General features: G+C 36.4%; 1 protein-coding gene across 1 annotated transcript in view; it reads right to left on the bottom strand.

Annotated features, from left to right (window-relative positions):
- The window catches only part of NBEAL1 (neurobeachin like 1), a 194099-nt gene that overhangs the window by 94765 nt on the left and 73214 nt on the right, over positions 1 to 26120 (bottom strand). Inside the window, 9 exon segments of the mRNA XM_078147544.1 lie at positions 2584 to 2669; positions 4812 to 5115; positions 6659 to 6778; positions 7733 to 7865; positions 8338 to 8918; positions 9009 to 9107; positions 11656 to 11739; positions 13808 to 13894; positions 21520 to 21626. Of these exon segments, the coding sequence (XP_078003670.1) occupies positions 2584 to 2669; positions 4812 to 5115; positions 6659 to 6778; positions 7733 to 7865; positions 8338 to 8918; positions 9009 to 9107; positions 11656 to 11739; positions 13808 to 13894; positions 21520 to 21626 (1601 nt within the window).

Genomic DNA, 26120 nt, shown 5'->3' on the forward strand with positions numbered 1-26120 from the left:
TTATAAAAATGTAATTTCATGTTTGTTCAGAGAATCTGCAAATAAGTTATCCATGAAACTGGGTTCCATTCCAACAGAAAAGCAAGAAATCAGTTTATCATAACTCAAAACACAAACATCTTCTCCAGCTCACTGGAATGAACTAAGCATAAAATCAAGGACTTTCATTACTGAAACCAACTATTATACCATTGGAGATCCATGAAATGAATTTGTTGTACAAGATGATTTGTTGTAGTGAAATGGTTATTTTAACAGTTTAGCAGAATGGTGTGATTATTTCAACAACATTTATTAAGTACCTACTGTGTGCAAGGTACTTTACTAAGTACTACACACACAGAGACAAAAATGATAGTTTTTGACCTTAAAGAGCTTACGTTCTTGGGATGAGGGGGTGTGAGATAGACTGCGTGTACAGATAAGTAAATAAAGAGTGTATGCAAAATATTTAAAAAGGTACAACACTAACAAGTGGGTTTGTGTGGAAGGTTCAGGGAGAGGTATTCAGGAAAGGTCTCCTTTGAAGCTGACACCTGAACTATGCTTTGAAAGAAGCTTGGGATTCTAGGAGGCAGAGAAGAGTTCCACTTGTACAAAGTCACACTGACAGGAGAGAAAATGTCATACATGGAGGAATAGATAAGCCAGTTAGACTGCAATAGAGGGAACGTTACAGTAAAGGGCAGTAACAGGAAAAGGCAGAGGTGGAGGGAAAGCTGAGGGAGTACTATGGATTACCAACTGAAAAACAAGAATGTGAATTGTTTTGTTATACACCTACTGGTTCCCTCTAGCTGTTAATCCCTCCCCTGTATTACCCTGGGTGTACTTTGTGTATTTAACATTTTGTATTTTGTTTCTTATGACAGAATGTAAGCCTCTTAAAGATGAGGAACTATTTCATTTTTGTCTCTGCAAACCCTAGTTCCTAGAGGTGCTTAATAAATGTTTGTTGATTACCTTTACTATTCTGCTATTTGCTGGAATGAACTTTAATCTTCAAGGCATATGCTTGTTTCCTCAGTTAGGTTTTAAGCTCTTTAAGGGCAAATAATATGAAATAACATACTTTTTTTTTAACCCTAATATACCTAGATTAGTAGATGCCCAGTACAGACTTGTTGAACTGAAGTGACATGAATATAGTAGACATAGTCTAAGTGTATCTGGCTTACCATATGATTATAGAACTACAACAGGCGAAAAAGGTTCTTCAGAAGTAATTTCCAATTAATCAGCTTGCTTTTTTTACTTTATCATCATTAACTTTCTGGCTTCCAAATGAGATTCCAAAGGCAATGCATATATTGAAAAGAACACTACATTAAAGTTAAAGAACCTGGGTTCAAATCCTGGCTCTATATTTTTACTACTTGTGTGACCTTGGGCATGTCTGATAAATTCTCTGGGCCTCATCTTCTTCACTGGTGGAATCAGGGAGGTGGACGAACATAATCCACTATTTTCAGAGTATAGGTTAGCTTTTTCATTTGAAAAATGAGGAAAAACACAACTAGTGTGAAAATATGTTTAATAGGAATGTATATGTATAGCCTATATCAGACTGCGTGTTGTGTTGGGAGAAAAATTTAAAGCTCAAAATTTTACAGAAGTGATTGTTGATGAATCAAAATAAATTAATAAAAATTAAAAAAAAGAAAAATGAGGAAAAGATAGTATTTCAACCCAAAAGCTTGATTTTTAGCACTTACATAAACAATTCTAACATTTTGGTCCAATTTTATAAATGTAAGAATTAGTAGGACCAGTAAATACATTTGTTCCATACCTTACTGCTTTTGTGAACACGCATGGTTTTCAACATTCAACAAACATTTATTGGTCACCAATGACTGTGCACTGTACAACAAATTCATTTCTCAAGCACTGTGGCACCATTCTTTTCGATTCATTCCTCCTAGAACAATCTGCCTAAACTACAACCACTCAGCAAAATAAAATGACATGTAAATAGATGAAGGAACATGAAAGAAAAAGAATAACAAGTAAAATGCCATCTTTTTTCAACCAGTGGATTCATTTAATAACAGTAATGATAATATGATGATGATGATAGCAGCTACCATTTATATAGTACTTACTATGCAATAGGCACCATAGTAAGAGCTTTACAAACATCTCATTTGATCCTCACAAAAACCTTGGGAGGCAGATGCTATTATTATCATCCCCATTTTACAGTGGAAGAAACTGAGGCAAATAGAGGCTACATGACTTGCCCAAGATTACATAGTCATTTTATTGGACAAAGCATGACTAAAGTATGGCTCAATTCCATTTCATCTCTCATTCCTGAAAGGTGAAACTGATCTTGAGCAGTATATTAATTATGGACATATCTTTCCTGATATCATTAATTTATGCAATGAAAACACATAATGCTAGGGAAAAAAAAGTTACAAGGGCCAGTTTGCTCTGTGAAAATGAAACTTTTTTATGTCCTATGCAATTAGCTAGAATTGGATTTGATCTTCAGAGCATTAAATCCACTTAAAAAGGTTCCCAACTTCCTTCAATTAGCTGATACATATAGACAAAAAAAATTTTTTTCATTCCTACCTTTGGTGTATAGTAAAGAAGAATTTTACTTGGTAGATCTGGCATTTCAAATTCTGGGGATTTCCAAGGACTTAAGCAGTTTGGACCTGAAAAAAAAAAACCACTACGTTTCACATTCTTGCAGACTGATATGTTGCTAGGTAGGCCCTCTGTAACATAACATATAAATATATTCCTCACATAACACACCATTTTCCTAGCTCTATCCCTTTCCATGGACCTTCTCTCATGATAGGAATACTCTCTCTCCTCACTACTATCACCTGGCTTACTTCAAGAGTCAGATTAAATTGCACCTTCTTTCTGTAAGAGGCCTTTCCTGGTTCCACCTACCTCCCTGCTTCCTGTTCCCTGCTCCTCGTGTCTTCCCTCTGGGTTAACCTCCTGTTTATGCTGGACATCACCTCCCCATAAAAGAAGAACACCTTGAGGACAGACCATGTTTTTGCCTTTCTTTGCATTCCCAGTACTTAGCAGAATACTGCCGTTTGTAAGCATCTAATATATGCTTGCTGATTCACTTGTGTACTCCACAAAAGATGAAGTGAAAGTAAAGACCTTTTAGCAGCTCAAATGAATGCAAGATTTGGGGCTGTGTTCTTATCTCCTTTTTTATCCAAACTCAAGAAAAGTTCACTTTAATAATGTCAACAGATTCTAAACCTACTGATTACCCTAAGTGCTCTGAGTATCATGAACATCTCTCTAAATTCTAGTTTAACTTGATGTTCTTTTGGGTTCTCCCCCTTTTTTTAGTCCAGATCTGCAATTTCATCAGTCCATGGACCTCCCTCCCCTACACAGACAGATCAGTAGCTCCTATTACTTACTGTCTTAGTGAAGTGCCTTGCTCTGAGAGGCTAAGGGTCCAGAATACAGGGCCACTGAGAGGGGACATAACTTGTCCATGGACATACGGCTCACAAGTATTAGAAGCAGGACTTGAAACCAGATCTCACTGCCTTCTCTTTAGATTACAATGTCCTTTAAGTATTCCAATTTTTCAATAATGGTAAAATTTAAAATCAATTTTGAAAATTCTCATCTGCCTCAAAAGCCATTTGCTATTTAAATATCTCAGAATTTGACACAGAATATTCTGAATATAATACTTTAACTAGTGATATTACATAATATAAACTATTGGACAAAAGACAATCCTAGGTAAAATTTTTCAAGTAGGCAAGGGTCCAAAAGTAAGAATAACTGTCTTCAAAATGAGACCCAAACATAACCAACGCAAGAATTGTTTTGCCTGACTATGCATGTTTTTAATAGGGATTTGTTTTCTTGTTTCCTCAATGTATATGTGGAGAGAAGGGAGGAGAGACAAGTTAAGAAAAAGAGAATGTGTGTATCTTTGTGAAAACAAAATAAAATTTAATTTTAAAAATATAACTTTAAAAATGAGACCCAAAAGAGAACAGAAAGATTACTCCCTTTATCTTAAATACGGAATTTCAAATTCTAATGCCTCATCATGAATTCTTCAGTTATATGAATTTATATGCACTAGAAGTATGTTTTCTAACACAGAATTATGCATGTTTTATTTAATCAATTTATTCAAATCTAATGTTAAATACAATATGACAGAATATCCTTCTTTAAAAATGATATAGTTTTTTACTTTCGTATACCTACAACATGAAAGTACATCATCATCCATTAAGTCTCTGATGCTATGGAGGTGACCCTGGGTTCTTGAAGATAATGCCAGAAAACTACTAACTAGAAAGAACTCACAAGGTGGAAAGGCTTGAGTACAGGACAAGCAAGAGGTTATATGTTCCAAGGCAGAAGAATAACAAAGTTCTAAGAGGTTCCTTTACAAAGGATTGGTCAGGGGCAGCTAGGTGGCACAGTGCATAGAGCCCTGGAGTCAGGAAGATCTGAGTTCAAATCCAGCCTCATACGTTTGATACTTACTAGTTGTGTGACCCTGGGCAAGTCACTTAACCCCACTGCCTAGCCAAAAACAAAAAACAAAGAAAACCACAAAGGATTGGTCACCAGGTGATTAGGATTTTGGGCCACAGTAGCTCACCGAACTGTCTGCTAAGGCATGGAGAAGTTGCAAGCTACAAGGAGCAGGGAGTTACCCATATAGATGAAATCATGACTTCCTGAAGTATTGCTGAAAGTAGCTATTTTTCCTTCCAGCTCTGATTAAGTATACTGTTGAAGGAGGTTAAGTACTACAAAGCTGTGTATCTTTCTATACTCACCTGCCAAATATAACAATTTCACCTGAGGAGGATGCAGTGCTTCATGGAAGATGATTACTGACCCAAGTTGACCCTCTAGAGATGTTGGACATCCCCATTCACTATCCTGAGTCCCAGCTGAAATTAACTTGGTTAGCAACTCTGATTTTTCAGGAGTTGCTCCCCAGGAGGCTGAAGCCAGAATTCCACCAAATGATGTTCGGTGAGGAGTAATTGGAGAGGAAAAAGGTGGGTCTGGGATTTGGGATGGAGGGGGTGTGGTTGTCCTTTGTCCAGCTGAGCCAATACAACATGAAGTAAAAGGCTAAGAAAAAAAGTAAGAAAATATGTTGATTACAAAACTTTCAAAATTATCATTTAAATAATTAAAATCAAATATAGCCAAAATATCAAAACAATATCAAATAACCATATTTACAGTTAAATACTTCAAAGGGCTTTAATTTTATCATTCTAAAATAGAAGCAGAAATATGACTTTTCTAACCTTTGTAGTTAGGAACATGAGGTAAATAAAAAAGATACAAATAAACTCACAGGAAAAATTTGAGAAGTCCTCTAATACCCATACTCCTTGTCTTCAACAAGGAACATTATCTGACAGAAAGGTGGGAAACTCAAAGTACATAATGATACATTCATTTTCAGAAATGGTCAATGTATGGGTTTGTTTTGTGATTTGGAGGCAGAAGAGGACTATCAATTGATGCAAAAAAAGAAAAAAAGAAGGAAAAACGGGGGAAAGGTCAGCGTAACATTTTTTGGAAAATCCACAGAAGAAAACAGAAGGAGATTCAGAAGGAGACACCAACAAGCAGGGCAACAATGCTTCTAGACAATGACTGAAGTTGAACTAGTCTGTAAAACAGTTGGTTACCACCCTCTAAGAGCCCTTTGTAAACATCCTTCAACAAGTATTCATTAAGCACCTGGGCTGGTGATGCAAGGCAAAACCGTAAGAGTCTCCGACCTCAGGAAATTTAATGAGGAGAAAACACACTCATCTATATCATCAATATATACAAAACAGACACAAAGTCATCCTGGGAGGAATCCAGAAAAATTTTGTACACAAGGTGGTATCTTACTTGAATGTTGAGGGTAACCAAAGACTCCAAGTGCAGGGGAAGTGGAGAAGCATTTCTGCTCTGGGAGATAGCCAGTACAAAGGCCCAGAGAAGGCAGTAATGTGGAACAAGTTTGGAACAATAGTAAAAGGCCAGGTGCTGAAGCTCTGTGAATGCCACTGGAGTTTACATTTCAGGATCAAATATAAACTGGCATGCAGGAATCCATGAGAAGCAAGGACCTACATTTTAAGAAAATCACTGTGGCCCTCAAGTGAGGAGATACTTGAGCAGGAAGATCAATTAAGAGGCTACTGAAATAGTACAGGCAAGAGGGGATGAGGATCTAAAATAGAGTTGGTGCCTGTGTCAGTGGAGGGAAGGGAACATATGGGGGTGGGGGTGGGAGGAGGAATAAGCATTTATTAAGCACCTACTACGTTTCACAAATTGTGAAACTATGTTAGCACAGTGCTAAGTGTTTTATATTATCTCATTTGGTCTTGATAACAACCTGAGGAAATAGAGGCAAACAGCTTAAGTGTCATAGTTATTTTCCCACGGTTAGTTATGACAGAATAGTGGAATCTGACAGCATCTCACCATGTGCACATAATAAAATAATAAAATAGTAATCAAGTCACTGAGAATATAACCTCAGAATAAACAAAAGAAATAACACTCATATTAAACTGAAACTCCTCAGCAAATACTTTAGAACTCTCTCCATTAACTGGTGCTATCGGCCTTTGATAAGAGTAGATTTGCTATATGTACTTACTTCATTCATTGCAGGAAACCTGAGAGGGGCAGAAACCTTCTGCTGTCCATTGACATAGATATAGACAAGACTCTGACCAAAGGGTCTTTTTCCAGGCATGTGAACAATGGTTATGTTGTGCTGATTAAGCAAAAACAGTCAATTAGGGTACTTCCTATATTTTATGCATTTAAAACTTTCAAATAGTTTTAAAGTATTCTAAAAAAAAAGTTTGTGCCATCTTTAAAAATTTAACTTTCTATATAAATATCTAACAATGATTATAAAAGTTGCTCAGCTCAGGAAAAAATATCTTCCTATACAAATCTAAGAGAATATTTGTGTATTTCCTAGAAACAGGAACAAAGTATTTCCATTATACTTTCAACATCTCCAAGCATGATTTGCAAACTTTCAAAACAAAGCAACAGACTTCATCATCTTTAATGATTTTTGCTCTTTTATTCTTTATATTTCAACATAAGAACTAATCCTCCTGCAGAAATCTTCATTATCGTTTCCTTTTAGAAATTATTAAGGCCCTTTGAACAGAATGGCAACATAACTTTCATTCTAAGAAGTCAAAATAGGCACAAGCACTCAACAGAACTCTTGAGTATGTGTGTTAATAAAAAATTCTAACCATATTAAGAGTTAAAAACAAAGATTTCCACCGAAAGGAATACTTTCAAGATGATCTGGTCACATCTTGTACGTGGTTAAGCATTCTGTTTGTTTTATTTTTTAAATAAAGTTTCTTTTGCAAACAAAGAAATATTTTAGTAAGGTCACATTTGGGGTGGGAGGGGGAGGTGGGTGGCAAAGAGTCACAATGCATTTTTCTAAACCATGTTAAAAAAGTCTACTGAAAAGAATTAATTTTCACTCAATAATTCTTTCCAAGGAATTAATAAAGGACTGTCTGAGGCCTAATAAAGCCAAATCAGGATAAACATTACTCACACTGCCTCAACATAGGCAGCACTAATTATGTATGTGAAAATTCAAAGAGCATAAGGAGCTGTTTACAAATGCAGATGGTGTATATAATTCCTGAAATACAGGCATCCGAAAGCTGAGCTCCTGGAACCTTACCCAGAGGGAGTCACAGAAACTGTGGTCAGGAAGCACAACAGTTGCGTACTCTCTCTTGGTGCACACAGCCACCACCAATACTCCAGAAGAAGTAAGAAAGGCTTCAAAGCCCATGCCACCTGCTGTAAAAAAGCTATTAAAAAAAAGAGAGAGAAATATTCCAGTTTAAATTATACTTCACTGTCATCAATCCCTATTAGTCCTCACATAATAAAAAGGATTCTGACATGTTAATCCCAACTTTATTTTATTTTTTGGTGAGGGAGGACTGGACCTGTGATTTCACTGGAATAGAGAATGCCAAAAAGGGAGCACTGCTTTGCAAGTTATAGTCCTAGAAAACCACCTGGGTCAGTGGCCCACAGTCACATGGCCAGTACTGTCAGAGGCAGGACTTGAACCCATGTCTTCCTGACCTTGAGGTCAGCGGATGATATTAAGGTCAGCAGTCTATACACTGAGCCATGTTGCTGCTTTTTAATATTACACACTGAATAAATGAATGGCTTAATAATTAGAAGCTCTTAAACTGATGTATTTCAAAATTCAAATGCCGAGGAAAGCATGCCAAAGCATAATATTTAAGAACTTTTATGAGTGAGTACCTGTATAGTTGTTTTCTCTTCCCTCCCTTGTTAGAGATGCCAGTATTCAACTGATCCTGGTCTAGGCAAAGCCAAGCACTGAAGGAAAAGGCAGACCCTGGCCATTTCTGAATGGATGGTACAGAAATACCTGCCATACTGTGAGATAAATTAAAATACTGCAGTGCACTCTCTAAAGTTTGCTTTCGAGCCATTGCCAGGATTGCGCGCAATACAGGAATGGTATAAGAATGGATCTTCTTGGATTCATCTGTTCTCAGAAGTCTTATTAATCTGAGAAGCTCTTCAGAGCTCATTGACTGACTCCCCAAAGAACCAAGGAGAGCAATCAGGTTCTCAGCACAAGTACAATGAAGTGAAGAATGGGAAGAGAGGGTATCAATGATCCTGAGACCCATGTTGTTATTGACACAAGTAGTTCGACTCTGTCTATTAAGAGAACAAATTCGCTTCAACCAGTCAGAGATGAATATCTGTAGGTCATGTGATTCTAGTTCTGCAAGCCACTGGATAAGCAGCAATAAGGGTTGGACATTGCTAATGCCCAAAATCCCAACAGATGTGTGGTCCCCTTCTACAGCCTAGGAAGAAAAAACATAAGTTATAAAATAAATTCTGATAAGGCAGTAGTTTAACATCTACTAGCAAAGAGAAAATTTTAAATAACTCACCATATTCATAAGTTCTTTTAGCAATTCCAATGAAGGTTGACCAAGGGATTTTAATACCTCATACATATGTGCATAACCAATTCGTTCTTTAAACACTTCCTGAAAAAGAAAAACACAATAGTTTAAGCACATTAACAGAAAAAGGAGGGATAGTAACACGTAGAAGCTGGACATGGAATCAGGAAAACCTGGGTTCAAATTCTGCCTCCAATATTAACTTGCTCTATGACTATGGCTATGTCACTAAGCCTCAGTTTCCTAATCTGTAAAATATGAATTATATCAGGAATACCTGCATCACAAACTATGGCAAGAAAAAAATTAGATAATGTATATAAAGTGCTGTACAAACCTTCAAGTGCTATTGCCAGTTTGTCATCAATGTGAAAGGAAAGTATATTCTTCCTGAATAAGTTAAGTTTTTATACTCTGAAATATATGGTATTTATTATAAGAATATTTCTGAATTTCCAATTACCATGGCCTACAAAAAAATAAAATTCCAATATATGTGGTAAAATATAATTCATAATGTAGGTCATAAAAATTCAATCAATTGTACAAAGTATAAATTGTAGACTACTTTGGACTCCCTCCCTCTCCAACCTGGTCTTTATATAGCTGTCAAAATAATCTTCCTAAAGCACAAGTCCAACACCATATGATTCCCTTATTCAAAAATCTAAGTTCAAATGGCTCTTGATTGCCTATAGAATCAAGTACAAACTCTTCTGTTTCTATTTACCACCTTCCATATTCTAACTCTAGCCTACCTTTCCCAGCCTATTCTGCATTGCCCCCCTTCACACACATTATGCTCCCACCAAACAGGCCTACCTACTTTCCTCTCAGGCCTCTGTGCCTTAGGGGACGAGCTGTTCCCGATGCCAAGAACAGGCTTCTTCTTCTTCACCTCCACCTCTTAGATTTCTTAGCTTTTTTCTATAAGCCCACTCAGTGGCTTCCTCCTAAGAGGAGCCTTTCTAAAATGCCCCTCCATTGTCTGTACTTATCCCTAAAATTATCTTTTGTTTGTTTACATGTTGCATACCCCAGTAGAATGTAAGCTCCTTAAGGGCTGATCACAGTGCTTTGCACTGAGCAGGCAATTAATCAATGCCTACTGAACTGAGTCCTTTTTTTTCTCCTCAACCTGAGTTTCTCCTCACTCTGAGTTTTCCAACTAGGCAAAACCACTGGAGACTCTCCCAGAAAATTGTCTTGGGTTGAAGGTGGAAAACGAGGCAGCTTAAATCAGCTCTAAAAATAGAAGCAGAAGGTAGTATCCCAGTAACTCAAAAAGGTTCAGCAAGTAACTAGCTTTATGGTCTTGAATAAATCATTTCACCTCACTGAGTCTGTTTATCTTTAAAAAGTAGACAGAGGTCTCAATTGCCTTGAAAGTTCTTTGCAGGGCTAAGATTCCGTGATCTTCAAACATGTTCTAGATCCAGTCACATACCTAGCATTTAGGGAGATAAAGAATACACTAAAACTGGACTACAGTGCTATCTGTGGAGGCTATGCTTCCAGACTAACTTTATAACAACTTCTGGGGTGTTGGATGGTGGCTGTGAGTGATCCACTTTATACCAAATAGCATTTTACAGTATAGTCATGGCAAAGTTCCTATAAATCAGAATGTTAAACATACCATTATGGAAATACAATTATTAGGGAATACAAAGTAAAAGAACTGTGACAGTGAGATGAGGTTTCTGGACAGGGTAAGCATCGATCCACATGCCAAATCAGTTTGGACTGATGTTTGTCTCATAACGTATCATAAAATACTGTTTGGCATTTAGAATTCTTCACAACTAGCCCATTCTTACCTTTCCAATCTTCTTACACTTTGCACCTCTAAAGATACATAATGATCTAGCTATACTGGCTACCTATTGCTCCTCATACATATCTGACTCCAAACATTTTCATCCTCCACACCTGAAAAGTTCTTCTTCCTCACTTCTACATCCTAACTTCGGGGTTTCCTTCAAGACTCAGCTCAAATCCCACCTTCTGCAGAAGACCTTTCCCAGTTCCCTTTACACTTTATATATCTAATACATACAGAGTTATTTGCATGTTATCTCCCCCATTGAAATGTAAGCTTATTAAGGGAAAGAAACATGTTTTTGTCTTTTTTTTTTTAATCCCTAGAGTTTGCACAGCTCCTGGTAGTAAGAGCTTAATAAACATTTGTTGAATAATTACCATCTAACTTCCTGCTGTCCCTAAATTATTTCATGCTGTTCTGTGAACTGTGACTCCCAGCTTTTACTGCAGAGTTGACTCACCTCAATATACTGTGTTTCTTATATAGCACTTTGGGATACAGAGGGATAAGAAATGTTACATGGAAGGTCAGAAAGAACACTAGATTTGAAGTCTGAAGATGGGGGTTTATTTCCTGGCTTTATCTCCTAACTAGCAGTGTGACCTTCCCTAAATCTTATGATTATAAAAATCTTATGATAAGAGTATAATGTTGTTTGCCCTACCTCTTCACTGGGATTATTGTACTAAATAAGACTAAGTCAAAGTGCTCAGCAACCATAAATACTGATTATTATAAATTATTAAATAGAAATTATATGCTATTCATATAAATATTATTATAATTTTACAAATGAACTTAAAACACCTTAGCAGCTGGAGATTTGTTCATCACTGCCGTTAGGGCCTGAATGGTAGATATAGCCAAACAATCCAACTGTTCTTGAAATACCTATAATGAGAGAAAACAAGCAATGTCCAACACAAACAAGCTAAAGGTTTAGCTCAACTGGAGCTAAGAAGAACTGTGTTCTTCCAATAGTGTGGGGAAAAAAACAATTATTGAACATGCATCACATTCCTCCCCCAGTGACATCATATAAGGACATCATAACCTGAAAGAAAATTCACATACTAAGCAAAAAAAAAAAAAGTAAGGCTCATATCAAGAGGTCTACATTCACATAGTAAAGTGCTTGACGGACAAAATCTAAGATTCACTCATGCTTTTAATGGACAATCTCAACAGGGAGGTAAGTATGCAATTTAAAAAATCTATTACACTATCATTTCCACTTAAAATTAACCATTTCTGAGTTTAATTTTACCAAAAAATGTAGCTAAAAACATCTTAACTGCTGAGTTTATAGAAGCTATATTTTTAATTAATGATATAGTATTTCTGTATAAAAATCAACTAATCTTAACATGAAAGCAAATAATCATGTATTTGCAAATAAAATGCAGAATTCCAGACAGCTGAGAAGCATGCAGGCTTTTTTGATGGCGTACAAATGTTGTTCATACCTTTGATATTAAAATGGTTCATGCCAAAAGTTGAATGTTTTAATGATAATAAACAAGTATCATAAATTTCCATCAATCATTAGGCCATTTTAAAGATGTGGATCTGTTCATTTCAGTGTATTGCACTTTATCACAAATCTGGGAAGGAGGAGCTACATCAGTATTAGTGACAATTCTCAATTATGAAAGCACAGCATGGGGGTTAATAAAGTTTAAAGAATTATCATACCTAAAAGCTGCTTTTAGGGATCAGGCAAGTCACTGAATTGAGCCTAAAATAGTTATACTACTAGCAGGTTCTTTTATTCCCCCTGCCCCTCAAAATAGTTTTGAGGGGACAGTCTAAAATACTGCTGTTTTAGAAGAATCTGTACACCTAAACAAGAATTCCAATCAGTCCAGGCCTCCATAAAATGACATAAGACACTGAAACTTTCCTATAGCATCATGTGCATTTAAAGCAGAATATCACAGAATCTCGAAGTTAGAAGGTAACTGAGAAGTAATAATATAAGGTAGGACTTGAACTCTATTCCAAAGGGGTTAGGTTAATGAAGAGTACAAAGGACCTCATGATAAGGTGACTTCAGCAATGAGAAAGTCCTAAAATATATTTTAGGAGTTAACAGCTGCAAATTAATTTCAAAATTTTCCCTATGAGAAATATTACTTCAACTCTGAAATTCCTTCCTTTTTTTCAATCAACATTTTATAAAAGGAAAATTATTTATCATATACCTGTAAATATGCACATTAGGACAAGATCAATATAAAAGCACCAAATACTATGTCTATCACAATCTAACATTTTAGAGACAAAAATTATGATAGACAAGTACATTATTTACATGTAGGTTTTTCTTACTAAACTACAAAATATTAGAAAAGCAAAAATAATAAGTTATGGATTTGCCATTTTATTCATTTGGAACTAAATTTTTATAAATAAAAATTCAAGTTCTATGTTGTATTAACAAAAAAGATTCTAGAAATCAAATTCTTCTTCCCTTCCTCCCAGATTCATTATGTCCACTGAATGGACTTAACAAGAAGAAAAGAATCAACACACAAAATAATCACAGAGATTCACAAAGCCCTAAGACCCCAATACACCACAATACTTAGAAAAGAAAGCGAATGCTGCCCCCCCCAAAAAAAAAAGAAAAAAGAAATTAAATCACCACCAGGTTGATAGTATCAGTATTGGGATCCTATTCCTGTACTTATCTCTTCAAAACTGAAAAAATGAAAAATGCAAACTATAACAATATTAAAGATACTTTAAATTTTAAATATTTTTGTACCTTTTTAAATTTAAAAAAACTCTTTAAAAATATTACTTGAAACAGATAATGTTTAATATAGCAAACTCCTTTAGTTTAAGAAAAACTACTTTCGTTTAAGACAATAGAGTCAAAGTACAGGAAGAGGTATTCCCACTGACTATTTCTGGATTTGAGCTTAATTAAGCAAGATGCAGACTTTGTAGATACCTGGTCCTCATTCATTTCTGTCAGTAATTTGTTGGCAAGATCTTTCTCGTTCTTGTCTGCCACTTTACTGTTAGCATTTAAAAACAGCTGTTAAAAACAGAGACAAGAATAATGGAGAAAAAAGAATTAAATATATGAGCTACAAGCTGAAGTGTGAATACTTGGATTAGATAGGTTGCAAATTCTGCTGAATTAAATCCAAGAGTGCACACTACTAAATTCTTTCATTTTCAGAAATTACTTAAAAACTTTTTAAAAAATTTTTGATTGGAAATTCTAATATTAATTTATATTTAAAATTCCCATGATTAATTTCTGTCTCAGAATTCAAAGTAGCTGAAAAAAAACCTAACACAATATAAGTAGAGTCAGCAGGGTAAATGAAGGCTTCAGAAGAAAAAAACCCAACAATATATTAATGACATAAAAAATTTAGATTGGATAAAAGGAGCAATAGTTAAAAAAAACCCTTAAAAGAAACAATCTTTGAGATGCAGATACTTAAAGAACGTTTGAAACAAATTAGAACCTAAATACTAACCTACTAAAAAAATTCAGGCAGTCACTGCTTCTTAACACCTGGTATTTGATTGCTCTGGTCAAAATAAATCCCTACAAATTTGCTTTGCAGGGTCCACATTGCTACTGTTGGGCAGGATTTTGGGGTGAGAATGGATGAGAGAAAATGAATTAGCTATGCCAGGAGCCAATTTAAAGGGAAAAAAAAAGCCTAGAGGTTTTTACCCAAGAATTCATCCGTGACTAAGACAAAGAAAGCATGCCCCTCCCCACCCTTGAAACACACATCCCTCCAGTAACTTCTCATCTCCTCCATAACCGCTTGAGGTCAGGTTGGAAAGTAGTTTGGGGAGAAAGTATGGAGAGGAAAAATAAAAAGGTGAACAAAAAGATTACACTTAAGAGGCCCTCCTTCCAAAAGTCCTGAGTAAAGCACTGACACACACACACACACACACATGTCTTTATGCATACACACAAGTATTCTTTTTCAAAGAAGTGATCTCAATTTCCAGTACCATTTTAAAATTAGTAATGGAGATCTTGTAATTGGCAAGATGGAACAGTATTTCCCCCAAATCTGTCCAACCCAAAAACCTTGGGAAAAAAGGATTATGTACCAGATAGAGAGTATCTACAGCCAAATTCACAAGTTAAAAAGACAAAAACATTTCAAAAGGTAAAAAAAAACTCCATAAACAACAACTTAAATGTTTAGAACTCCCACTTGGAGTCTCCACCCCCAATCACTGATATTTGCTAGGCATAAACCATCTTCTAAGTTTGTACTTCAGGGACCAGTTCTGTGGGGTCCCTGGCCAGTTTAGGTTTCTAGAGGTGAGGAACCTACAGCCTCAAGGCCACATATGGCCCTCTAGGTCCTCAAGTGCGGCCCTTTGACTGAATCCAAACTTCACAGAACAAATCCCCTTAATAAAAGGATTTGTTCTGTAAAACTTGGACTCAGTCAAAAGGCCACATCCAAAGACCTAGAAGTTAAGTTGGCCTCAGGTTTCCCACCTCTGGAACTGTACTCCTCCCTCCCTACACTACTGATTTTTCCACTCAAAGGAAAAGGGAAACCAAGTGGAGGAAGAAGCAAAAGATAGGGGGTACTGCAGAGTTATCTAGATAAAAAAAAGTTTCTGTGCACAAGGAAAAGAAGATTGGAAACTCAGCTAAAGTCAATCTTCTAACTCCATTCCCAGTTTATTCTGGGCAGGGACCCAGTCTGGACCCCCCCACTACACAAATGATCTCAGGCAAGAAGAAGGAAGGATCTGTACATCTCTGAAAGAATGGACCAAAAAAGGAAAAGGGAAACAAGAAATAAGAAACTACAAAAAAAAAGGCTTTAAGATAAAAACTTCAGGGGACAACAACTGAATCTATGCTGGACTTAAAAGCAGATAAACCAAAAGAGAAATTCATAAACACAGAAGAGGAAAAAAGAGGAAAAAATCAAAACAAGGTCTGACCCAATGAACAAATCGTACACTACATAAAGGGAAATGAACCAAAATTTCATCAAAAAGAGAATTCTGCAGACAACCATCATTGTAATTGTAAATTGTTTCAACAAAAACACTTGCCTTATATCAACTACTGTGTTAAGTGCTGCAGATACAGAGAAATAAACCCTGCTCTTAAGCTCACAGTCCAATGGAGGAGGCAACATGCAAACATTTATAAGTACAAACAAGATGCACACAGGTTAAGTTGAAATTATAAACATAGTGCAAGTAACAGCATTAAAGGAGACTAGGAAAGGTTTCTTACAGAAAGTAGGATTTGAGCTGAGATTGGAAGGAAGGCAGGGAAACCAGGAGAAGGAAATAAGGAATTCTAGACACAGTAGACAGCCGGTGAAACTGCATTAGGGAATCAGAATGTCTTGTGCAGGGAACAGCAAGGACAGTGGCACTGTATTTGAGTAGAAAGAGTGCAATATGGTCTGGGAAAAAGCCAACAGGTGGAGATACAGTGAGAATGAAAACCAAGGTTAAGGGTTGTAAGGCAAAGAGGAAAAATGGAATGATAAAAGATTACAATCAGGTAAAGGAATTTCAAAGAAGTCACATGTAAGTGGAACACACTTGCATGAATTTATCTGGCATTCAAAAACAAAACAGGAACTTCCACCCAAGGTTATAATCATTTCCAATCCTACATCCAGTTTCTCCTTGTTGGTGAAAAACAGATACAGAACAGAATTTCTCTTTTTTAATTACATTACCTTTTGAAGGATTAAATTAATATTTAAGCATACCTAGAAAATTATTAGTTGCTCTGTTGTTGACAGAAGAGAGCTCCAAGAGATATCAAGATAAATAACATACCACAGCAACTAATATATTTTGCCATTGGACCAGGCTTGTGATCTGTTTCTGAACTCAGCTATTTCTCCCTTCTTTCCTGGTAGCATATTACTATGATAGTATAATGATATCTTTTTCTGCCTCAATTGATCCTTGCCTAAATGTTATCCATTATGCTTTCCTACTTCCCCTCCCCTTGCCTCTGGCTCCTAGAGCTTGTAATATGATTACAACTTCTCAAATAGAACGTTCTTCCACCTCCTTCCTTTTCACTTATTATATTCCTTATGAATAAGGTATAACCTTACAGAGTTATATTATAGTCCAGTCATGGGTCTCATCCCAAGGCTCAGTACTGACTATGAAGTCAAGTTTTCCTCCTTGTATTAGGATCAGTAGTTCATGTTGCTTATCAGTTATATTTTGTGTATTTCTGCAGATAACTGAGCTCATGGGTTTTATTACCAACTTGGTTCTTGGATTTTTTTACTCTGTAAATTTCTGAGCATCTCAACTATTTTCTCTTATTCCTAAAAGATTGCTACTATCTATGTCAATGGTTTCCCAAGTGGAAATGGGGACTCTTAAGGGGTCATGGCAAGACTCCAAAGAATATGTTGATGAACCAAAGGATGGGAAGATGGATTGTATTCTACCCTTCCCTAGAATGTCCAATTATGAGGCTTGTTTCCAACACAACCACACCTCTCCCTATCCCTCAATACTCAATTACTCTATTTCTTCCCTGTGCAAACTACAAACCTCCATCCTTCTGAGCCAAGGATCAGCCCTTAAGTTACAACCCAGTTGCCAGCTGTGGTCACAACAGCAGGGGCCATTTATAAAATCCCACTCCCTCACCGTGAGTTCACCTCAACGTTATGGGAAACCCACTAGAGAGTGGACTTTAACATTCAGAGTGATGACCAGTAATCACCCTGCAGATACCCCTTTTTCTTTTGGGAGGGACAGAATGAGTCATATAGGATGAGGAAGCATGGAAGGATTGCAAAGGTTCACAGATCTCATTGTATTATTTTCCCCAAAAAACCTACCCCTCTTTAGAATGTCCATATTACTGTTGAAGGTACCACCATCCTTCCAGGCATCCAAGTTCACAACAGTTCATCTTCTGACTCTTCATTTTCTTTCAGCCCACATATCCAGTCTATTGCCAAATCCTACAAAAACCTAAGAGGGCCATCTCCAGTTGTCCTGATCTATATCTTGCCCCTGGACCCAGATGGCTATGGAGGAGAAAGTTAGGCTGGTGACTTTGTATAGCCCTCCCTCACTTAAAGCCAATTCACTTGCAAGTCATGGCATCACCTTCCTGATGTGGTCCTCTTCGAGAATGAAGGACAAACAACAACTACCAAATCCTATCCATACTCTATAATTCAGTGACAATGGACCTTTTTGTTGTTCCTTACACAAGATACTTCATTTCCCAACTGAGTGTCCCCTCTGCCTGGAATGTTCTGCCACCTCATCTCTCTCTCCTGGCTTCCCTTGTCTTCCTTCAAATCTCAGTTAAAATTTCTCCTTCTGCAAGAAGCCATCCCGGTCCCCCTGAATACTAGCACCTTACCGTGACTATCTACAATCCATTCTACATATATGTTTGGATATTGTTTGCATATTATCTCCCTGTTAGATTGTGAGCTCCTTCATGGCAGGGACTGTTTTTGCCTTTCTTATACCTTGTAACCTGGCAGAGTAGGCACTTAACAAATGCTTGTTAATTTCCCTTGATATCCTCCACATAGCTTGGTCATGTCTAGGATACCCACCATGGGAAGATCTTAGCAGGTCAAAAATTAACTGTCTTAGTAACCCTCAGCAGTGAGGACAACCACTCATCAAAAACAAGTCCAATTTGTTCCTCCACACGAAAGTCTATCAGCTACCTGAAAACAGCTATCAAGCCCTCCCTAAATCTTCTCACCTCTGGCTAAATACTCTAGTTGCTTCAACCAATGAAGTTTGTAGCATGAATTAAAGGCCTTTCAGGATCCTGATTGCTCTTCAGACTCTTAAGTTTATCAATATCTGTCCTAAACTTTCTAGTCTCCCTTAAAACTAGTGCCTTCTCTCACAGATTGTCTTCCATCTACATTAAATATTATATTGTATATGTGAATAGTTTTTAGATTGTGATCTTCTTGCAGGTAGGGATTGTTTTTTGCCTTTCTTAGTGTCCCCAGTGCTTAGCACAATGGCACAGGAAAAGCTAAACAAATGGTTCTTTATTAAGTATTAATGTATGAATTTCTATGCATAGATATGAGAATGAGATTATGTTAGACAAAATCTGTATTATTATTATTATTACTATTATGTTAATTATGGCTTATTGTCTACTCTAACTTCTAGCAAAAAGCTCCATTTTGAGAAACTCCTAATTAAAAGAAACTTTTGTATTAAGTATGGTTTATTGTAATTCTTTTTGCTTACATGTTGTGATTTAATAGTTTTTCTTGGAATAGTTTTCTGTAGTTGCTTAACAAAGTCTTGTAAATTTTCTTATGAAAAGAGCAACAGGTTTTTTTTTCTTTTCTTTTAACCGCTACAAAGGTTTTGCCCTCTCCACTCTAAGACAGCAGCAGCTCCTATTAAGAGTTATTCTTGGAGCAGCTAGGTGGGACAGTGGCTAGAGCACCAGCCCTGGAGTCAGGAGGACCTGAGTTCAAATATGACCTCAGACACATAACACTCACTAGCTGTGTGATACTGGGCAAGTCACTTAACCCCAACTGCTCTCACATAAAAAAAAGTTATTCTCCAATTCTTAATCTCCAGGCTGATGATCATCACCTCCCAAATGTGACTAACCAAATATTATATTTAGGAACCCCAAAAGATTTACTGCCCCTACCCACCCACCCACCCCCTAAAAAAGGTCCCTTACATTTGGGCATTATTAGTATGGAAAGGATTGTTCACAAGCTATCTTGCTCATGTGCTCTGGCCATTTAGCACTCAGAAAAGATTGCCCACAAACTCAGGTACACATCACTTAGACAATCAATATTTGTAAATCTTTAAGTATCAACAAGACTGAAGAGTAAGAAGTCTCACTGATAAAGATTACTATTAGCAGAGTTTTTTCACAATGTAATCAGAAGCAACCCAGCCTCAATCCCAATGCTCCTAAAGACAACCTGTAACCCTCATGCAGAAATGGGTAGAATTGCATTGGAAAAGAAGAAACTTTAGGGGTTCAAAGGAGTGTGCACTTCAGCTAAAGTCCCTGAGAAGGCTACAAGAAACAGTCGCACCATAAAAATTCATTATTCTTCTGCGATCCTACTGATTATTTTTCATCTCAGCAAAAATTTAGCATCTCCCATAAATCTCTCCAGAATACAGGTTTTGTTTTCACTTTTAGCAGCACAGTAGGTAATGTTTACCACACAATTATTCATTTTGAGAGCCGATAAAAATTAGGGAATGGAGAGCAGAGGCCTCTATAACCCTGGGCATTGGCCCAACAAACCTCAAACAAGGTTCAGTGATCACTTACAAGGGACTTAAGCAACTATCTTCAAAACCTTTTGCTTAATTATGGCCTTAGACAGCCAAGCATTTTAGCTTAGCCTAATAAAGCAGAATTTGTTTTTCCCCCTAGTTTTTTTACACTTAAAGAGTTTAGGTTTCTAAAAGCTGTCCTTCCTCTACACCAAGACTATTTTCCACTCTGCATCAGTACCTTCAATCCCATGCCCTCCTCCATCCTTCATGACCTTTGTTACATCAATCAACCCCTCCACTTTAGTCCAATCTCCTCCAGGTCTTCATTTCATCTGTCATCTCCTCTCCTAAATTTCCCTGAATTCTTCATGTTCATCATTTCAAATAAATCAATAAGCATTTATTAAATGCCTTCCATGTGCTAAGCACTAGAATTACCCCAAAAGGTGGAAAACATGCTTGCCTTCAAGGACTTTATGTTCCAATAGGAGGAACAACATGTAGACAAATAAACACAAAATACACACCAAGTAAAAATAAAGCAATTTGGAGGTTAAGAGGAGACATCATAAACTGTAAAAGCTCTTCCAGGAGGGGGCAATTGAATTAATCACTAAAACTAGGAATTCTAGGAAGAGGAAGTATACATTCCAGGCATAAGAGATAGAATGTAACACTGAGACACGATGGTAAATAGAGTATCACATTTGAGGAAAAGCAAGTATGTTATTTTGTCTAGACTCGAGAGCATCATTATGGAAAATAAATTTTAATACTGTTAAGTAAAATATCATTTCAGGCACTTATAATAGTATTATAATAAGAAATACTGGAAAGAAAACTAGTATTTCCTTAAGAAGTAAACTCAAATTATTAAAACGTTTATTACATAAAGTGTCTAGAAAACATGACTATCATGTCATCAACATTTAAACGCTCATTACTCAGACAAGTAAAAATTATGATGAAAATAATTTGTACGGCAATTGAAATTACCTCGGCCTCAGTTTTGTACCATAAGAAATACAGCTACAACTCCAGAAAACAGAAACTAACAAGTGACTTCAGGAGCACTCAAGACTTGTCCTAAAAGTAAATACCTACCCAAGAATTGAATATTCACCATGAAACTAAAAATTCTGCTCCAATACTAAAAAGGAAGCTCTACTTATAAAATCCAAATAATGGTAAGTTTAACATATTCAACTATTAATGTTCATAACACTACAGTTAATCACAATTATTCAATCATTAATGTTCATAAAGCTGCAGTTAATCACAACTAAATTCTAACAAATATTCATTTTGCAGAATTTACTGTGGCAAATTCACACTTGAAGAGAATTGTGAATGAAATGACAGATCCTTCAAAACAGAAAAAATAACTTTTTTTTAAACTACCTTGCAATTCTGTAGCAGTCGAATAAGATGCTCAAAGCAATTACTGTTAAGGAAAATAGCCTGTAGAACAGGCCTGTCTGCACAATCTAGCATGGCTGTGATGGTATCTGTTGAAAGAAAAACAAAATCAATTTTGTAACAAAGGGTTTAAGATCTTTTAGGCATTTATTAAATTTACTCATGTAATAGTCACAGAAACTCACCAAGTGGAAGGCAATCATACAATCACAACGATTGGTAGATCCAGAGGTGGAAGGAACCATGAGGTCCTGAAGCCTAATACCCTCATTTTACAAATTAGGAAACTGAGGCCCCAATAAGTTAAGTGACTTGACAAACGTAGCCAGAGGAAGGAGGCTTCAGAGGCAGAATTTGAACCTTGGTCCTCTAAATCCTAAGTCAATGTTCTTTTTCTCTGTACTAAGTTAGTTAAAGGTCCTCCAGTCCCAAACCTAGCTGAAGCATTAAATCCCCTCTACAAAATTCTTGACAAGTGGTCACCCAATCTCTCATTGAATTCTATGGTGATTGACAAGTCACTATTATCAAGGCAGCCTATTCCATTTGTACAGATAAAATGGTTTTTATTTTTTAATTCCTCCTTTAAGGCCAGGTGGCTACATGCCCTTCCCTCACCTCAAAATTCCAGAAATGAGTTCCAATCCTGTTTCTGTCAGTCAGCTAACCAAAGTGAATCTAATTCCCTTTCCACATATCCAAATTAACAATACTTGAAGACAGTGATCATGAATTAATGAATGAGCATTCATTATGTAAGGATATCAAGTCATAAATCAAACAGTCCCTGCTCTCAAAGAGCTTATATTCTATAGAAAGAGACAACATAGACACAAAAATATCTATAAAATACATACAAAATAATTGGGGGGAGGAGCACGGAGCAGGGAAGACTAGTACAGGCCTTGAATAGGAGGCAGTATCTGAGTGGAGCTTTGAAGGAAACTAGTGATTTTATGTACATTCCAAATCTTTTCTCTTTCAGATGAAATAGGTCCTCTTTCAACAATAGGACTAATTTAGAGTCTCCTCACCATCATGGTCAACCTTCTCTAAATATGTTAGCTCAGCTTTTTAATGTTCTTCCTAAATGAGTTACCCGAAATAAACATGATACTCCAAATGAGGTCTGACCAGGGAAGAACAGTGTGCCCAACAACTTTTTCATTCTGTACACCATATTTCTATTCATAGACCACATCAAGTTTTCTGACACACTCGTGATGCATGAGTTTCACTGCACTACAAACCCCTAGAGTTTTTTTCTACACACACTTCTATCTAGCCATAATGCCATCACATTGTACCAGTACAGATAATCTTTTGAATACAAATGCACATTTATCCCTATTAAATTCTATCTTAGTAGATGTAGTCCATTATGCAAACCTGTCAAGATTTTTAAAAATTTTTAAAAATTTTTTTAAATTTAAAAAATTTTTAAAATTAAGTTTATTACTTATTTTTAGCATTCTTTTTTATTTTTTTTACATTTTGAGTTCCAAATTCTCTCCCTCCCTTCCACTCCTCCTTGACCCATTCAGAAAGCAAGTGAATGATATCAAATATACATGCAAAATCACATACAACATTTTTCCATATTAGTCATATAGAAGAAAGGGAGGGAATGGGAGATTGGGTGAGAGAGAGAGAGAGAGAGAGAGGGAGAGAGGGAAAGAGAAGGGAGAGAGAGAGGGAGGAGAAGGGAAGGGGAAGAGGGGGAGAGAGACAGAGAGAGAGAGAGAGAGAGAGAGAATTATACTTCAATTTGCAGTCAGTTCATCAGTTCTCTCTGAAGGTAGAAAGTATTTTTTCATCATGAGTCCTTTGGAATTGTCTTGGATCATTGCATTGATAAGAGTATGAAATTCTTTCACTGCTGATCATCATTACAGCACTGTTTTTACTGTATACAATGATCTCCTGGTTTTCTCACTTCATTCTATCAGTTCATCTAAGTTTGCCACATTTTTTTTCTGAAACCACCCCCTTCATCATTTTTTATAGCACATTAGCACTCCATCACAATTATATGCTACAACTTGCTCAGCCATTCCCTAATTGATGAGCATCACCTCAATTTCCAATTCCTTATTATATTTTTGTACACATAGGATCTTTTCTTTTTTCTTTGATCTTTTTGGGGTACAGAGCTAGTAATGGCATTGCAGGATCAAAGGGTATGCACAGTTTTATAGTCTTTTGGGCATAATTTCAAATTGTTCTCCAGAATATTTGGGCATGTTCACAACTCCACCACCAATTTATTAGTGTACCTATTTTCCCTCATCCCCTCCAGCATTTCTTATTTCTGACAGGTATGAGGTGGTACCTAAGAGTTGTTTTAATTTGCATTTCTCTAATCAATGATTTAGAGTATTTTTTCATATTACTATAGATAGTTTTGATTTCTTCTTCTGAAAACTGCCTATTATAGCCTTTAACCATTTATTGGTGAATGACTTTATTTTTACAAATTCGACTCAGTTCCCTATATATTTGAGAAATCAACCCTTTATCATAGAAATGCTGTAAAAATTTTTATATTGCTTCATTGTCTGTGGTGGTACCTTTTAGAATAACATAGTTTCCCCGATTATCTCTTTTACTTAGGTCTATTATTGCTTTTGCTTTGTCAGATCATATTTGCTACCTCTGCCTTTTTATTTCAGCTTAAGCATAAAGGATTCTGCCTCAGTCCTTTATTTTAACTGTGTGTGTGTCTCTGTTTCAAATGTCTCTTGTAAACAATATGATGGTGGATTCTGGTTTCTAATCCATTCTGCTCTCTGCTGACATTTTAAGGGAAAGTTCATCCCATTCACATTCAGTTATGATTATTGTGTATTTCTCCATCTTATTTTCTTCTATTTATCCTTCTCTCTCTCTTTTCATCCTGTCCCTCCTCAAAAAATCCATCTTTCTTCTGATCACTGCTTCCCTTCATCTGTCCTCCCTTTAATCATCCCCCCAACCCCATCTCTTAACCCCTTCCTCTCCTGTTTCTCTATTGGGTAAGATAGATTTCTATATCCAACTGAGTGGGCATGTATATTCTTTCCTCTTTTAAGAAATTCCAATAACAGTGAGGTTCAAATATTGCCCCCCTCATTTCCCCCTCCATTATAAAAGCTCCTCCTTGCACGTCTCTTTTATGTGAGAAAATTTTCCCCATTCTGTCTCTCCCTTTCCCATTCTCCCAGTGCATTTCTTTCTCATGCTTTATTTATTTATTTATTTTTGGAGATCCTCCCAACATAATCAACTCACATTCATGTCCTCCGTCTATGTAGACTCTTAACTGCTCTAACGATGATAAAATTCTCAGCAGTTAATGAATCATCTTCCCATATAGGAACATAACCAGTTCAATTTTATTGACTCCTTTATGATTACTTTCATATTTACCCTTTTATGCTTCTCTTGAGTCTTATGTTTGAATGTCAAATTTTCTATTCAAGCTCTGGTCTTTTCATCAGGAATGCTTAAAAGTCCTCTATTTCAGTAAATATCCATTTTTTTTCCTCCTGCAGGATTACATTCAAGTTGTAATGCTACCTCCTTCGCCTTTCATAATATTATGTTCCAAGCTTTCCACTCCTTTAACGCTCTAAGTCCTGTGTGATTCTACCTGTGGTTCCACAATATTTGAACTGTTTCTTTTTGGATGCTTGAAATATTTTCTCTTTGAACCTGGAAGCTCTGGAATTTGTCAATAAAATTCCTGGAAGGGGTGAAGGGATTCATTTGGAATCTCTTTCTGGAGATTGATAAATTCTTCCAAATTCTATTTTGCCCTCTGGATCTAAGATACTGGAGAAGTTTTCCTTTATAATTTCTTGAAATATGATGTGCAGGTTCTCTTTTCGATTATGGCTTTCAGGTAGTCCAAGAATTCTTAAATTATCTCTCCTTGATCTATTTTCCAGGTCAGCTGTTTTTCAGATGAGATATTTCACATTTTCTTCTATATTTTCTTTCTTTGGATTTTTATCATTTCTTGACATCTTATGGCCAAGCTTCCACTTGGCCAATTCTAATTTTTAATGAATTATCTTCTTTAGTGAGCTTTCATACCTCTTTTGCCATTTGGCCAATTCTGCTTTTTAAGTAATTCTTTTCTTTAGTGAATTTTTGTTCCTCTTACCAACCTGCTAATTCTCTTTTCATAATTTTCTTGTATCACTCTCATTTCTTTTCTTCATTTTTTTTTCCTCTACCACTCTAATCTTTTTCTTTAACTTTACCAGCTCTTGTTTTGGGTCCAATTAGCACTTATCTTTGAGGTTTTGCTTGTAGCTATTCACACTGTTGGCTTATACACTGGTCTTCCCTACCACCTGCTAGTAGCCTTTTATGGTCAAGTATTTTTTTTGTCATTTGCTCATTTTTCCAGCCTATTTCTTGACTTTGAATTTTATGTTAAAATTTGGCACTGCTCACCTAGGGGTGTGAAGCCACCATCCCAAGCTTTAGCCGTTTTTGTGATACTGTTTTCAGAGCTAGTTCTGGGGGTCTACATGTTTTAGGTGCTTCCAAGGTGGCATGATCCAGGGAGAAGTGTGGTCACTGCTTTCCTGGTC

The sequence above is a fragment of the Phascolarctos cinereus genome, unplaced genomic scaffold (genome assembly GCF_003287225.1).
Source record: "Phascolarctos cinereus isolate Bilbo 61053 unplaced genomic scaffold, phaCin_HiC Scaffold_7;HRSCAF=346, whole genome shotgun sequence".
In the NCBI taxonomy this organism is placed as follows: Eukaryota; Metazoa; Chordata; class Mammalia; order Diprotodontia; family Phascolarctidae; genus Phascolarctos; species Phascolarctos cinereus.